The 17,312-nt window shown below is 37.3% G+C and overlaps 1 protein-coding gene across 4 annotated transcripts in view; it reads left to right on the top strand.

Moving 5' to 3' along the window:
• LOC141902570 (thiamine-triphosphatase-like) overlaps window positions 1-17,312 on the top strand; it is a 108,532-nt gene that overhangs the window by 52,152 nt on the left and 39,068 nt on the right. The window contains exon 4 of one of the 4 annotated variants that reach the window (XM_074790366.1): window positions 4,813-4,879. The exons of 2 other annotated variants lie outside the window; for them this stretch is intronic. In XM_074790366.1, the coding sequence (XP_074646467.1) occupies window positions 4,813-4,865 (53 nt within the window). In that variant the 3' untranslated portion in view covers window positions 4,866-4,879. Of the gene's footprint in view, window positions 1-4,812; window positions 4,896-17,312 lie in introns of those variants that run through there. One more of the 4 variants, XM_074790365.1, reaches the window with a different exon arrangement.

Below are 17,312 nucleotides of genomic sequence, written 5' to 3'. Positions count from 1 at the left end.
GCTATAGGAGGAAGTGTCAACGATTCACTGACTTCAACGTTTTAACATCGGAAATAAATTCATCGCTTTATCTCTGCACTTTAATTTAACGCTCGACTGAACGGCTTTCACATCGAATTTGTAGCTGGAATTTTCTATAAGTAAAATACTAATTTCGTGATATATGAATTCGCCGGGTATGAGCAGCAGCAGCACCTCGGGCAGCAGCAGCAGCACTTACATATCAACCTTCTATAGGAAATAGTTATATGATAAAATCTGATTGTAAGAATAAGAAAAATAGTCAGAAATGTTTCTTTGACATTATCATTCATTTCAAAATATATATAAAGAATAGGGAGGCTGCTTACCTTATAGTAAGAATGAAAAATAGAGTCAGAAATGGTTCTTGACATTATAGTCTATTTCAAAATATATATAAAAAATAGGGAGGCTGCTAACCTTATAGTAAGAATGAAAAATAGAGTCAGAAATGTTTCTTGACATTATAGTCTATTTCAAAATATATATAAAGAATAGGGAGGCTGCTTACCTTATAGTAAGAATGAAAAATAGAGTCAGAAATGGTTCTTGACATTATAGTCTATTTCAAAATATATATAAAGAATAGGGAGGCTGCTTACCTTATAGTAAGAATGAAAAATAGAGTCAGAAATGGTTCTTGACATTATAGTCTATTTCAAAATATATATAAAGAATAGGGAGGCTGCTTACCTTATAGTAAGAATGAAAAATAGAGTCAGAAATGTTTCTTGACATTATAGTCTATTTCAAAATATATATAAAGAATAGGGAGGCTGCTTACCTTGTAGTAAGAATGAAAAATAGAGTCAGAAATGTTTCTTGACATTATAGTCTATTTCAAAATATATATAAAGAATAGGGAGGCTGCTTACCTTATAGTAAGAATGAAAAATAGAGTCAGAAATGTTTCTTGACATTATAGTCTATTTCAAAATATATATAAAGAATAGGGAGGCTGCTTACCTTATAGTAAGAATGAAAAATAGAGTCAGAAATGTTTCTTGACATTATAGTCTATTTCAAAATATATATTAATAGGGAGGCTGCTTACCTTATAGTAAGAATGAAAAATAGAGTCAGAAATGTTTCTCGACATTATAGTCTATTTCAAAATATATATAAAGAATAGGGCTATTAGAATATGGTCGAGGAGTTGAATAAACTACCTCAAGTAATACAGTATTCCTGAAGATGATTCCTAGAATAAAGTCGAAATGTCTAATAAACTACTGGCTCTAGGACACATTTTTTCAGACTGTTTTTCGTTATTGTTGTGAGCTCTCTATATCAGCTCAAGAAAACATTTCAGACTCGATATTTCTTTCTCGATTTAACAATCATTTTCACAACGCGGACTCAGCAGTCTATCATCATTAGTTAGAAATCTAGCGATCTTCGTCCATGTAATTAATATTCATAGAACGCTGTGTGGTAGAGGCCGTTGTTATGATATATCTATGTCAATGATACTCATTATCGCTAGTTGATTATCATATATAACAACAGACAGGTGTTAAACACCATCCATAATCTAGTGAATTACGGCGACCCTTACTTTTTATATCTGCTGTGAAATACTCTATAATCAATGATGAATTTCACATATGTTCACATCGGGTCAAGTGAAATTATGTTCTACAGTCAGAATTGTTTAAGTCCTCGGTAGCTACGGATGATTTTTAGAAATGAGTATCTACTAATGAGTGATTGATTTGCGTGACGGGTAGCGACCAAATTTGCCTCTGAATCTGATCCGTACCAGTTTGACCTATAATCTAGTAATTGTTTTTCTGGCCCTGATTCCTATGGATTGAAACGCACTCGAGTCTTGTGCAATTGTAAACCAGTGTTCATACATTAGGTTCACTCGATCACGATGAAATTTCTCAAATTATCGATTTCAAATGTGTTGAACAAATGTTGTCATTAATTGGTATGTACGTGCTCTATTGCTATATATTTCTCCCCGGAAATAGAATAGAGAAATGAAGCTTCTAGAAAAATTTTGGGCTCCCATAATCTGTAAAATCGAAAAAATTTTCCAAAAAAATATGATTTTTATTCAACAAGTTGATAGATGTTGATTACATTTTAGCTATATGTTACATTTTCTGACTTCAATGCGCCATGGTGATAAGGTTGAAACATACTTTAGATTCAACATACTTTAGATTCAAGAGGTAACAGGGACAGGGAGGGAGAGAGATAGACAGGGAGAGAGAGCTTGAAAAGTTGTCTTGAGATTTTCACTTTGGTTCTTGGTAAAAGAAATCAGTTTTAAATCTTTGAAATTTTGTATATAATGGGTTGTAATCTTACTATCTATTCTCCACGTTTGAGTGTCTCTTTTCGTACCGTAACCTATCGGTATAAAGGGCTTATAGAGATGATAGTTCTAATTTGTGAGATATTGTTTCACGGCGTTGTTCACATTCTGCCAGTGTTTAATAAAGAATGAACAGTAAAAATAAAGAGAAGCTACGATCGGATCAGTTTCATAAATGCACCCAGATTCCACCTCTTAACGAGGAGCCGATAACCTTTTTATACCGTATGAACTTAACAACGATCATACTGCCTTTTACGGGTGACCTCTTAATCTGAAACTTCTACGTTGAACAAACCGATACTTTCCAGCTCATTCCTGACTTACGTAATGCGCTTATGATCTCTGAGAATGATACCGTCTCTAAACAAAGTATAAGCCGGGTTCACGATACGTTATTTTGTCCATTGTATCTAAATGTAGTCCATTGCTATTTAGAATTGTCCAAGCATTCATACGAGCAAAAATTTCGAATATTTTAGAACATGATATTTAAGACTGACCCCAAAGACCCTGGGCCCGGTTTCATAGTCATGGCTGAGACTTAAGACCAATTAAAGAATATCTTAGTTCTATAACCAATCTAACAACTTAAGACCAGTCTTAAAATTTAAGACCATTTTTGTACTCAAGTCTCAACTGAGGAACCAGCCCCTGGGGCCAGTTGCACAGTCGTGACTTAAGTAAAAAAGTGGTCTTAAATCTTAATACTGATCTTAAGCTGTTAGATTAGCTATAGAACTAAGTTGGTCTAAGACTGGTCTTAAGTCTGAGCCATGACTATGGAACTTGCCCCTGCTGGTCTAGATTTTGAAATTAGATTCAGACCATTTCTCTGCGCGTGAATAGAAACTTTGCTTCATTTGTCAATCACAGTGTTGTTTCTAGCTGGACCAGTGATAACAGCCGATTTTAAATTACACTGATTTAGTCGGTTCTAAATTGGTTCGTTCCAGGTACAGACCAAATAAGAACGGACTAACTATAGCGGATAGTATGAACAATGTGATATCCGTTATGTAGAGGAGGTTGCTCAATCAGTGAAGAAGGGCAAACGAAGGAAAACCTCTTCCACTTATCGTGATTAACTGATCTCCTGAAATCAGGTTCATATTTCGCTGTTGGTATTAGACGGCGGCGCGCGCGCGGTTCTCCTCATCTATTTACATAATTAATACACGTCGTAATTAACATAATCTAACAGCTATGTGTGGTAGCGATGCTTTTGAGATGTGGAATTTTTTTGCTACATTTTCAGAGTTTCCAACTGTTCTTGATTTTCAGTATTTGTTACTATTTTATGAATTATGAGGAATACTGATTTGATTTGTTTGATGCATACCGAAATATGAAAGATGTTACTGACGATCTTGCTGTTGGTTACTGATTAATTTGAAGCTCTTCTATTTCAATGAAATGTAACTGAAATAAACGTTATTGTTACTGATAGCACTTGATTATAGGTTGCGAGCCCTGCATTTTATGATTTCAAGAATCATCGTCCTAATAATAGTAATAGAAATTATCATGATAATGATAATAATTCATTTCCATAATTCCATGTAAGACTTCGGCTCGCAAAATAGGATGCATGAATTAAAAAATGGTAAAACAACAGTTAGCAGAACTTTCCTTGTATTCCAATCGTCTATACGATTATATCGATTCATTACGACACGAATTCAGCGATAACCAGTTCAACCTAAAGACCTATAATTCTTTATTTTCAAAACAGAATGAAAAAAAAAAAACCTGAAAAAAAAACCAGTTCGCGTACTTATTACCCCCTGCGGTTTTCGCGCAGCTTGCACCCGGGTCATTTGATGCGCATACTTCATCAGAAAACATAATCCTTTATAATAATAGCTTACATCGGGTGCTGTCTGACGGCGATGATGTTTTTAATCATGTTTATACAAGTAATAATATCCGTTGAGGGGGTATACACGCCAGGCATGCCTCTCACGGCTAACTGACACCCAGTCTTTCGGAGTATTACTTAATTATGTATCACACGGTCTGAATTCATCCTTCGCTCTATTTTCTCTGTAGGTTGTGTTTCAGTACTTAATGAACTTAAATTCTTTTCTTCGTTTTTCAACGCGATGATTTCTTCATCATCGGGACTCGTTAAGCGCCGACTACCCCCTGTAGCGAATACGAATCGACATCGCCCTGATTTTTATTTTTAATTGTCGATGATTTCGTACTTTTTCTTACGGCTCCACGTTTTTTCAATCGCGTTCGAACTTGATTAGTGAGACGAGAGTCTAATGTAGATCATCATCGACGCCCCGTTATTTTTATAACTTTAATGCGAAAACAATTTTTAGAATCGGATTTCTTAACGTTATCCGTTGATCAAATTAATATTTACCACGTGAATATTTAAAAACAAACGGAAGAATTTATGTTTATGATTTGCCGAAATGAAATAAATGTAATATATTTATATTCCGCAGGTTTTTCGCCCTATCACTCAGTGGATCTTCCACAAAAGTTTTGCCAAAACTAGCGACAGATTTTAATGTAAGCGCTCAGAAGTTTTCAGCAATGTCGCTTTTCCATGTTTAGCTATTTCCTGTTATAGTGTGGTTTATCCCTGGTAGCTTAGTTTTGAAGCGGTTATAAAGTATTTAATATTAGTTATACCTTGATTTCAGTTATTTTTTGTAGTTAGTTTTGCCGCTAAACGTTTCTTGCTAGACTTAGATTTTAGTTGATTAGTATCAAAATAAATGCTTTTATCGTTGTCAAATATATAGATGTAAGAAAACCCATGAATGCTTTGTAGTATGAGGGATAAGACAAAATCTCATGATAAGCAAGAAGCCTTCAGTTTTATTCGACATTTCGACTATATCTTAGAATATATCTTACTGAAAATATGTATCAGGATATAAGACTATATCCTAATAGTCATCTTTTAAATGTTGAATAAACTACTAGCTCAGGTTAACGATTCAGCTATATCTGAATAGTCATCTTTTAATAGTCATCTTTTTCAATTGCGCGATTTGGATATATAGTAGATATTAGCTCAAGGAAATATTTGGTGTCTTATTGCGGACGAACTTGAAGTGTTTCATCAATGGTTAGTATGAGGAATGTAGTTTGTTTTATGGTTTGTATTGTTGAGACAGTTTGAACGTTACATTAAGAAAGGCCATTTAAGAATGATATGAAATCCCAGGAAAGAGAAACAAGTCAAGAAATGTTTCCTTGAGCTAGTAGTTTATTCGTCCTATTCGGGAATGAAATTTCAGTATTCCCGTAATTTAAGTATCCCTGAAGATGACTACTAGGATATAGTTGAATAATGTTTATAGCTCAAGGAGACTAGTGGCACTCGAACTACTGAACATCAGTATTCCTGAAGATGACTTTAAGAATATAGTCAAAACCTTAGATAAACTGCTAGCTCTAGGAAACATTTTCAGACTGTTTTTCGTTAATATTGTGGGATTCTGCATTACTGAAGATGACTATTATGATATAGTCGAAATACAGAACAAACTACACTAGCCCAAGGAATACAGTATTCCTGAAGATGACTATTATGATATAGTTGAAATACAGAACAACTACACTAGCCCAAGGAATACAGTATTCCTGAAGATGACTATTATGATATAGTTGAAATACAGAACAACTACACTAGCCCAAGGAATACAGTATTCCTGAAGATAACTATTATGATATAGTTGAAATACAGAACAACTACACTAGCCCAAGGAATACAGTATTCCTAGAGATGACTATTATGATATAGTCGAAATACAGAACAAACTACACTAGCCCAAGGAATACAGTATTCCTGAAGATGACTATTATGATTTAGTCGAAATACAGAACGAACTACACTAGCCCAAGGAATACAGTATTCCTGAAGATGACTATTATGATATAGTCGAAATACAGAACAAACTACACTAGCCCAAGGAATACAGTATTCCTAGAGATGACTATTATGATATAGTCGAAATACAGAACGAACTACACTAGCCCAAGGAATACAGTATTCCTGAAGATGACTATTATGATATAGTCGAAATACAGAACGAACTACACTAGCCCAAGGAATACAGTATTCCTGAAGATGACTATTATGATATGGTCGAAATACAGAACGAACTACACTAGCCCAAGGAATACAGTATTCCTGAAGATGACTATTATGATATAGTCGAAATACAGAACGAACTACACTAGCCCAAGGAATACAGTATTCCTGAAGATGACTATTACGAACTACACAAGCGCCCAAGGAAACACAGCAGACTGTTTTTTCTTTCTTTCTCATTGTGGAAAAACTGAGTGTTTCATCGATGTTATGATTTGTATTATTGTTGAGACCGGTTGAAACGTGAGATTTCTAGCGAACTGTTCGCGTATAGTTAATTCCGCCGTATTGATATATGACAAATCGCGATGCGGAGTTATAGTTTTAGAAGCGTCGATCCGATAATTGATCGCTGATGAACGGTTTTCACTCGCCGGGTCAATCCGCCGTTTCTTGCGTCTGTCACCGGCGAGCTTTGTTCCCGAATTTCTTCATTACGAACGCGATCGAGAAAAGCGTCAGAATTTTGACAGATTGGAAGTCGTCAATAATGTTCGTTGATTGATGATCGCGCCGAGTTGAGTCCTCCGTAAAGCTTCCCGTGACTTCGCCGGCATCGTCGCCAGTCGTGAGTGTATGAGTCTTTATGTGACCCTGGTCGTTGTTAATTGGGACGAATGATGAATGAATCAAACTGCGATGAATCCATATTCCGTAATACACTGGCCGAGTTAACGAAATTACTAACCGCTCGCTAGAGAAATATCAATTAAATTTTCGAACCGAATTTCGGTACCTTCGAGCGCCCCGGCGACGTCCAGAAGTCACAACAATTAACGTAAATGACCTCTGGATGATAATTAATTTCATTGTCCGAGAATTTCCCAGAAGATGCGAGAGTAACCAGGGTTACGTAATGGTGTAATTAGAGTGTCTCGAATGGACGTTAGTTACGTAATGGGGAATTAAGATGTCTCGGGGATGATGTTACCTAAAGAGATGTCCTTACTTCAGTTTCAGCAGACTAGAAACAATTTGATTAATTAATTAATTAATCAGATGATTAACGCTGTCTGGATGTCCAATTAACAGTAGATACGTTATGTAACACAGTCTGAGAGATACATCTCATCAGATACAACATATGTCCACATAAACCATGAAAATCCACCTATAGTTAGTGTCCTTTATGATGCAATTGTTGGGATCTATCCCAAACGTGGCTTTATAACGAACTTAGCATTTCTATAAAGAATTGTATTTCCATTGAATTTAAGTTAGATTTGACAAATTTGTTCTGTGAAATATGTTAGCAGTAAGTGAGAAGTGGTAATAAAAAGGCAGCAGCGTTAATGGGCTTTGAATGTATGTGAAAAATTGCTTCTTCTAAGAATTTCATCTGTGATTTACTGTAAAAAGTAATAATTCAACTCAATATAAGAGAAGGAAAATAATAACCTGGACTCAGTTCCGCAGTTGTGAGTCAAATGGGTGTTGGAGGTTAACTAAATTCATCGTTGAAATTACAAGCTACACAGTAGCTTTGTGAGGTGAAGCTACCAGGCACTAGTAACAAAAGCTCGTACTTTCAATGAATCTAGTGAACCTACAAAATACTATTTGTCTCATATTGTGTTGAATTATCACATTTAAATCTGCGTATTTATAGTAAATCACTGATGAAATTGTGAGGAAATTCTGTAGATATCTTCGTTCATTCATTCTGAGCTGACTTTCTTATTATTCATCATCTTCGCAATTGAAAGTTAACTCAATTAACCACGGGGCCCCAGCATCTAGTGCTCTTGTTTATCACCTGAGGCTGAGTATGTTGATGATACATTGTCCCAGGTCCATATGTCACCGGCGCCCGCGGTTCAGTTTCCAACGTGTAAGGCCTCGTGAAGATAATTTACAGTTTCTGATACAAATTTAAAGGTTAAAAGCAACGGGTCTCTAGAGAGAGTCCGAAAAGTCATGTCCCCTGATTCAGATTTTTGATAAATAAATTTCGCGTTTAAACTATTAATGTGGGTTTTCGTCTAATGACGTTTTAATCTTTCCACGTCTGAATATTGGGGTTTTTCTACTTTTACGGTTTTTGTTTCAAATATTCAGTTTAGTTCAATTGCGAAATTTGTGTTGAAATCCCGAATGTTTTAAATTCGTATTTGTAAAACTTGATAATAGGTTATTCAGTATTTGACTGAAACCCGTGCGCGTAGGGCGTAAGTGAAACGTATAAATGAATATTCATGGCCTCGTATCTGTTCATTATTACATGATATTGTTTCCCCCAAACTACATTCATTAAACGCGAGTTATTAATAACCTTTGTCTAATAGACATCTAAAGTGTAGCCTTAAACTATAATTAATGATTCTTTTCACTGCAGTTCACTCCATTTTCGTATGAAATTTCAAGTAGATGGCAATATAATGATGAGCTCGTTCGGGGAGGTGCAAGGCGACTCCCTGCCACATCCCCGGTTTAACAGATTCCTGTTTTACATCAGAGAGAACTGCTTCGTAAGCAAATACAGACATTCTTAGGCTAAAAAAAATTGATACCTTGTTTCTCCGTTCTGCTGAGCTTAAATGTTGACCCGGCCGGCCGCCTATCTACCCTATACATTACTTTTTTTTAAAATCGTGATCAATTTCACCATAACAGACATAGAAATGAACTGTTTATAAATTTTATCATATTTTACAAAAATGACCCGGCCGCTGCGGAGAAACAAGGTATCATTTTTGTTTGGCCTTATTTTAGACACGATAAATTAGAGACCGGCATTTGGATAGAGTCAATATCGAAACATATCGAAAATACTCAAATGAGGGATATTTTATTAAATTTGATTATATCGTTTAGAATCGAGATTATTTATATGTTCGATATGATCTATGATAATAGTATAGGAAATAGTCATTTACAGGAATATTATTGGAATATAGTCGAAACGTCGAATAAACTATCAACTCAAGGAAATATTTCCGATTTATTCTTTCATTATTAGTTTAGGATCTTAGATATTATCATTATCATCACTAAATGGACAGAGTGTTTCATCAAGATCTAAGATCTATGATCTATGATCTATGATCTATGATCGCTCATTGAATACATTCAGAGAACGGCTGCTCGTTTCGCTTCAATGAAAATATAATACAGCGACATACGACAGCCCGCGACGGACGATCTTCTGATTTCTGTTGGTTGTCATTTCATTCCTCGGTGCATTAGCATAATTAGAAAAAAAAAAACTTTGATTTGAGGAGGACGCATTAGTAAAATGAGTGCTTCCTGCTGCAGTTAATGTTCTAATTCCATTGTATATGATGGTGAGCAAAAGGGGATCGGATTGTCACTGAGTGTCATTATAGCTAATATTCTTCCTTAATGCTTTGTCTGTTGAATTATTCAAAGCCCGGAGAAATTATGCCATTAATGAGTCCTCTCTGTGTTGGTTATTTCATATATATATATATATATATATATATATATATATATATATATATATATATATCTTATATAAATGTCGCTCGTCGTGGTGTTCGTTTCGTGTGAGGTTATCGCGAATATACAAGATTAAGTTGAAATCGTATTCTATATATATATATATATATATATATACTTGTAACGGTCTGAAATTGATGGAGTTTGCCTTGAAATTACTCGCACATTAGGAAAATCTGTAGAATGACGTAGAGTTTTTTTTATGTATATACACGTATAGGACTTATGTTATGTATTTGTCGTATACCAGATCTCGGATAGATTCGACTTAAAAAAAGAGAATATCACAATTACAACGTAAAAACAAACCAAGTCTGAAAACGTTTCCTTTAGCAGGTAGGTTATTCGACTAGATTCTAAAAGTCAGAATACTGAATTCCAGACGTTGGCGATTAGAATATTTCTATATAGAAATTGAATTGAATTGACAGGCAGAGACCAGTATAACCAAGCTAGCCCCAGTAGGCCCCATCTGCTCCAAAATTCGTTATCAAAAATATATGAAAATTTATCAAATAGCAAGTAAGAATCATTAAACGTATTAAATGTAAAAATTCATAATTGTAATTGTTATTTTTAAACGCCGATATTGATGTTGAAGTGCACATCGACTCACACAGAACCTCTTACGTCTGTAAGGGACACTCAATCTAACGAAATTTACAAACCAAATAAACAACAGGGACAATCCCTATTTTAAGATCAAAATACTAGGTATCAATGCATAAAAACAAAAAAAACAGTTTTTAAGTCATATACAGCAAACACAATGCATGTGTGTGAACCCCTTACATAACTGATACTGAGTATCAATGTATGAAAACAAAAAAAAACAGTCTTTAAGTCATACACAGTGAACACAATGCATGTGTGTGAACCCCTTACATAACTGATACTGAGTATCAATGTATGAAAACAAAAAAAAACAGTCTTTAAGTCATACACAGTGAACACAATGCATGTGTGTGTTGTGTGTGAACTAAGACAATCCTCGTTCAGCTTCGATTTATACATGAAAACTGATACATCGTTAAATACGACACATTCGACTGATGGCTTTATAAAATATTCACTATATCGCCTTAATGTGCGCCGGGGCTATCGATGACTGTCTCCAGAGACTGGACATCCGTAAACCTCTGAAGGGAGCTCCGTCATCAGCGCGATGCGCGGATAGACGCTGAAAAATTACCTAAAACGTAGCATAATATTAAACAACACTGATCGATGAAGATGGTATTTTTGATTAATAAATGGTCGGACCGTTGAATTGTCGGCGTGTGGAGGATCATTGTTAGGTTCTTACGGTAGATAAACCGATATTTTGATGAATAATTATCTTAAATATTTTTTGAAATTTCAGTTTTAAGATTTCCCTGATTGCGTTTTTAGAATTGGTTTGTTAGATTCTCAGAGTTGATAAACTGATATTTTTTACGCCGTAAGAACATTTTTTTAGAATAATGTTTATATACATTGATACCTAGTATGCGTTATTTAAGGGGTTCAGTGTGAATCAATGTGCACTATGTCATCAATATTGGTGTTTTGAAATAACAATTGCTATCGAAAATATTTCATGAATTATTTTCTATTCTTTTAATCTTCTTAATAATGAATTTTCAGCGCATGTGCTCTGTGTCATCAATATTGGGGCTAGACTGGTTGGACTGGTTGCCGTTCAATTCAATTCAATTATCGATACATATTTTTATTCAAGGCGTCAATAAACTTTCAAGTTCATTTTCCTGATTACAACTGATTATATTTGTTTGAGGATCTGAAATGTTTTGAAATTTCACTCCAGATTTCTCTAATATCGTTCGAAATATACGAATCGATGTTACAACAGCGAGCCGACTGAAAAAAATACTTTCATATTTTCATCATGTACGTTCGGTATTGATATCTCTCTACGCGAGAGCTAACCTTTCATTATTTATTACCGAGAGTCCGGCAATAGTAGAAGCAATGTCGCAATGTCGCTGCGTCATTAATCAAAGAACGCCGCAAATTCGGTCATTTCAACAATGAAAGTAGCGAGATTAGAACTGATGCGCCGGGTTCACGTATTGATCATGTATTCATAAATCCAATATAATCTTTGCTCTTTTTGCTTGTAATTTCGCCGTCCGGATTTCATCATCGTCGTCCTCCTCGTCGTCCACTTTGATGATGTACAGCGAAGCATCTCATTATTCAAACGCCTCAGTCCGGTGTATACCTCATAATACCTCCACCTCTCTCCACCTCTCCACCGTTCCTTTCTCCACCTCCCTCTCCACCTCCCTCTCCACCTCTCCTCTCCACCTCCCTCTCCACCTCTCCTCTCCACCTCTCCTCTCCACCTCCCTCCGCCTCTCTACCTCTCCTCTCTCCCCTCCCTCTCCACCTCTCCTCTCCACCTCTCCTCTCTACCTCCCTCCAGTTCCTCTCTCCACCTCTCCACCGCTCCTCCACCTCCCTCCACCTCTCCTCTCCACCTCTCCACCGTTCCTTTCTCCACCTCCCTCTCCACCTCCCTCTCCACCTCTCCTCTCCACCTCCCTCCGCCTCTCTACCTCTCCTCTCTCCCCTCCCTCTCCACCTCTCCTCTCCGCCTCCTTCCACCTCTCCTCTCTCCACCTCTCTCTCCACCGCTCCTCTCTCCACCTCCCTCTCCACCTCTCCTCTCCGCCTCCCTCCACCTCTCCTCTCCACCTCTCTCTCCACTTCTCCTCTCTCCACCTCCCTCTCTATCTCTCTCCAAAGTCTCTACACCTCTCTCTCCACAGTCTCTACAGTCTCCAGTCTTTCTCCCTCACTACTCTCTCCCCCTCTCTCTCTCTCCATCTCCTCCCGTTCTCACCCTCTCTCCCTCTGTCTCTCTGTCTCCCTCTCACTACTCTCTCCCCCTCTCTCCCTCTCTCTCCGTCTCCCTCCCGTTCTCTCCCTCTCTCCCTCTGTCTCTCTTTCTCCCTCACTACTCTCTCCCCCTCTCTCCCTCTCTCTCCGTCTCCCTCCCGTTCTCTCCCTCTCTCCCTCTGTCTCTCTTTCTCCCTCACTACTCTCTCCCCCTCTCTCCCTCCCTCTCCGTCTCCCTCCCGTTCTCTCCCTCTCTGTCTCTGTCTCTTCTCCCTCTCACTACTCTCTCCCCCTCTCTCCCTCTCTCTCCGCCTCCTGTTCTCCTCTCCATCTCTCTCTCTCTCTCTCTCTCTGTCTCGCTGTCTCTTCTCCCTCTCAAACTTTACAAAGGGATGATAAAAATATTGAAGATCGCACGCGAAACAGAAACGAAAAATATCAAGTTAACGACGAAAGGGCAAAATTAGCGTTCATCAATATTAGCCGCGGATCTCGTTACGCGGATCGGGGTTCCGCGGAATCTGCGGACGCAATATGCCCGATGGTTCTACGTTTCCGCCGAATTTCATCCATCGATTTTTTCACAGACGAAATTATAAGTAAATGCCGTCGGCTTCGACAATAAATGGCGAAATCATTAACGACTTGAAAGGGGCGGCCGGGCTGGCCTAACGCCGTAATTAAATACAACTCACTGGGCACGAAACTTCTGATCTTCTTCTTCTGCGCGTTCGTCGCCCGGCGAATACTTATGCGCTCTCTTCAACATTTGCTTCTTACACCTGAATGAATAACGTCAGAAATTATCATAAAAACTACGGCTTTATTCTTTTCGATTTTGTTTCGTTGATAATCGTTAATTTTCGTCGAATCGTTCGTTTCTCTCTCGTCGCGTCGCGTCGTGCGTCGTCGTCGGAAATAAGATTCTCGCGAATGTCGAATCCTCGAGCGAGCGCGGGAATTTCTTCTTTTTTTTTTTTTAATGGCCGCAAACGCGCGCGCGCGGACTACGGATGACTTTTCCACCCCGTGGATACGAGCGAGATTTCACGGACGAATGAAATATCGCTTCGAATCGATAGAAAAATAATACAATATCGGGCAGAACAAAGTAAAAACAAACTGCGCTCAAAATGAAGCGATATCTATAACCGAAGGATATCTTACAGCATTGATTCTTGATTCAGAATTTGTTAGTTTATTTTTTTCGCTGACCTGGTAAACCTAGAATACTCGGGAAAAATCAGGGAATTTGTCAAATTTTACCAAAAACCTGGAAAACTTAGGGAATTTGGATAATGCTATCGACCACTTGTTTCTTTATCAATATGTGATTCATAGAAAATTATTCTAACATTTTAAAACCAAGAAATTCCTCTGATTCAGTCGGGGGGGGGGGGGATTTTGTGTAACGATGGGTTTTTAGGGGGTGGCGGCTACGCCTGCTTCATGAAGTTATGTGTTCGATAGCCTCTGATCTGATATCAAAATATAGCTGAAAAAAATGCTTCGTTCAATGACCACAATTTTACACCAATGAATAATAATAGAATTGATAATGATTATAATCTTTATTCATCTAAGTTATTATATATACCGGTACTTGTAGACAGAAATGTTACTGAAGGCCTATACACCTAATAGATATTGCTTAACATTTAGGTAACCCCCCCCCCCCCCCAACAAAAGCCACTTCCCTTTCTTAAACAGGATGGCCGCTTAAACCTGGAAATCAGGGAAAAGTCAGGAAATTTGTTTTCTTTAATGTAGTCAGGAAATAGTGAGGGAATTTTGTAAAAAAGCTAAACGTCTGGGTCCAGTTCCACAGTTCTAAGTTAAGATATGACTCTGGGTTAAAACATTGAAAATGAACTAACTTTAACTCAGAGTTAACTCTAACTCGCAACTGTGGAACTGGCCCTTAAAATCAAACAGTTTCTGTCTATATCTTACATATTTGACTGTGTAAATTCATTGAATTCTTAGCAGATCAAGTCAGGGAAAACAATTTGAGGAGGAATAGTCAGGGAAAAGTATGTCAAATAAAAGTGGCCCCCTGTGGTAGCTGTATTCATTTGAATAATGAATTTAAAAATGCTCGGATGATTCCGATGCAGTTCCTCTAAAATGTCAGTACTCGAAGAACACTGATACGCTATTTATAATGATGCATTCATTACAAATACATTAGACCCAGTTTGAAGTAGAGAAGAAAGTAATGTAGATATTTGTTTCAGACATTCTCTCACACGCAGCCAATGTGTCTATAAACTCATTGAACTTTTCTTACGCAGCAGAGGCGTCGTCGGCGTCTGCTCAGCTACGCCGCGCGCGATAAAAAAGTTATTTTTATTAATTTGAACGAATTTAAATAGTTGATGAAGTAAACTTGGTTAATGTAGCACCGGAGATGCATTCCTTCCATCTCTCGATAGAAACAACATCTACTGAAGATACAGCAGATGTGTTAGCGGGCCACACACATATAGTTTTTGTTATGCAGATCATATTTTCAGGTTCATTGAGTTTATTTAATGACTGGTATTAGTAATAATCTATGCTTCACGCGTTGAAAGATAACAATTCCGAGATTACGGGAGATGATTTTTAATTAAACCGATGAGGTAGCTTTTATTTATGTTTGCTATGATTGATTCCACCTGATGAGAATCACTTTCGCAATCAGTTGATTTTAAAACAATAAAACAGGCTTTTCTTTTCGACTGATCATAAGTGTAAAAAATTGCTAGAAAATCGAGGACACCCAATGGGGAATTGAACCAAGGACCTCTAGCTCGCAGAGCCAGCCCGCTCACCACTAGACCATCGAGTCAAGGTGATCGAGGTCACTTAAAAGTTTGTCTGTCCAGTGTGGTGACCATTTAGCCGTGGTGACCAGCCATGTGTGGCTCCATTCACTAGCATTCTCTGATTAGTCATTGCCAGGAATTGACTACTGATCATAAATAAGCAGTTGAAAAAGTTGAACTGTTTTGTTTGTTACCCGATCCATGTTCGCCAGTTCAGTGAATCATATTATTGTGTTATAGACTGTTTAAAAATTGTTCTCATTGAATAAAAGAAAAAGGGGAAAACCAGAATTCAGAGATTTTACAGTTTTAGAGCTTAGTAAAATAGAGGCTTACGAATGAATGACTGGTTTAGGCTGCAGAGCTAAGTGGCACAACTCTTAAGTCCAAAAGTGCTCTAAAATCACAGGACTGCCTTTCTCTTAAGTTGTTAGATTGGCAATAGAACTAAGATGGTCTTAGACTGGTCTTAAGTTGTTAGATTGGCTATACAACCAAAATGAGCTTAGACTGGTCTTAGATTGTGAGATTGGCTATACAACCAAAATGAGCTTAGACTGGTCTTAGATTGTGAGATTGGCTATACAACCAAAATGAGCTTAGACTGGTCTTAGATTGTGAGATTGGCTATACAACCAAAATGAGCTTAGACTGGTCTTAGATTGTGAGATTGGCTATACAACCAAAATGAGCTTAGGCTGGTCTTAGATTGTGAGATTGGCTATCGAACTAAGATGGTCTAAGACTGTTCCTAACCTTTAACCATGACTGTACTACTGGGTGAACCGCTGACTTCTGTCTACAGTCTACAGTCATCATGTCGGATTTTGTTTTTTGTAGACACACTCAAATGAAACGCTGATGAATGTGTAAAGCTAGTCGGTATATGATTAGTTATGCATCATTAAAATATATGTCAGTTCACTGAGAGTTAGACTACACTCGATGTTGGCAATAAGTGACGTCGCAAGTGCTTGAAATAAAGATTTCTGGATGTTTCAACGATGCGTATTTAAATGAAGATTTCCCGTTAGATCGCGCGGATTATGGTTTTACTCTGCCACTTCACGTCCATCTACGTTAAGTTAAACGACGACGGTCGTGTCTAACCCGTAATTGCCAGAACAAAAGCCGCCCGACCGACCGACCGACCCATTACGCATCTTCCCTCTGAACTCGATCAGAGTTAATTTCCTTTAGATGAATTAAACTGACAATCGGCTGACGATCTTACATACAACAGTGTTTACAAAAATCAGAATCTCGTCAAGCAGTGAATTGAAGTGTTTTACATTGTGAATAAAGTGATGTTTATGTCATAGTTGTTAATGGCATCATCACTATTGAAATTCATGTATTATAATAATGAACCGAATGCACGGTTTAGAAATGAAACAGACAAAAGCAACATCAACTACATCAACGATATCGACTACTAGCCATTTCTGATTTTGTTTGAAAATTTTTTAACAGTTTGCTTAACATTTCGACTCAAATACCATATAGCCACATTCATACTAGATTATTGAGAATTGACTGATTTTTGATTTCATGTGTCAGAAAACTAAGTTATGTATGAATCTATAGCTTTTATGTCATCAACATCAATTTCATTGATAGTCGTAACTTAGAGAAAAACTTAGTATGAATACAGCTATTAATGTGCAATTTCAATGTTCCTGCAGTTGAGTGGCGTAGATTCCAATAGCCTGGAGAATAGTGTTGA

This window comes from Tubulanus polymorphus, chromosome 3 (genome assembly GCF_964204645.1).
Source record: "Tubulanus polymorphus chromosome 3, tnTubPoly1.2, whole genome shotgun sequence".
In the NCBI taxonomy this organism is placed as follows: domain Eukaryota; kingdom Metazoa; phylum Nemertea; class Palaeonemertea; order Tubulaniformes; family Tubulanidae; genus Tubulanus; species Tubulanus polymorphus.
This window is presented reverse-complemented; position numbering and strand designations above follow the sequence as displayed.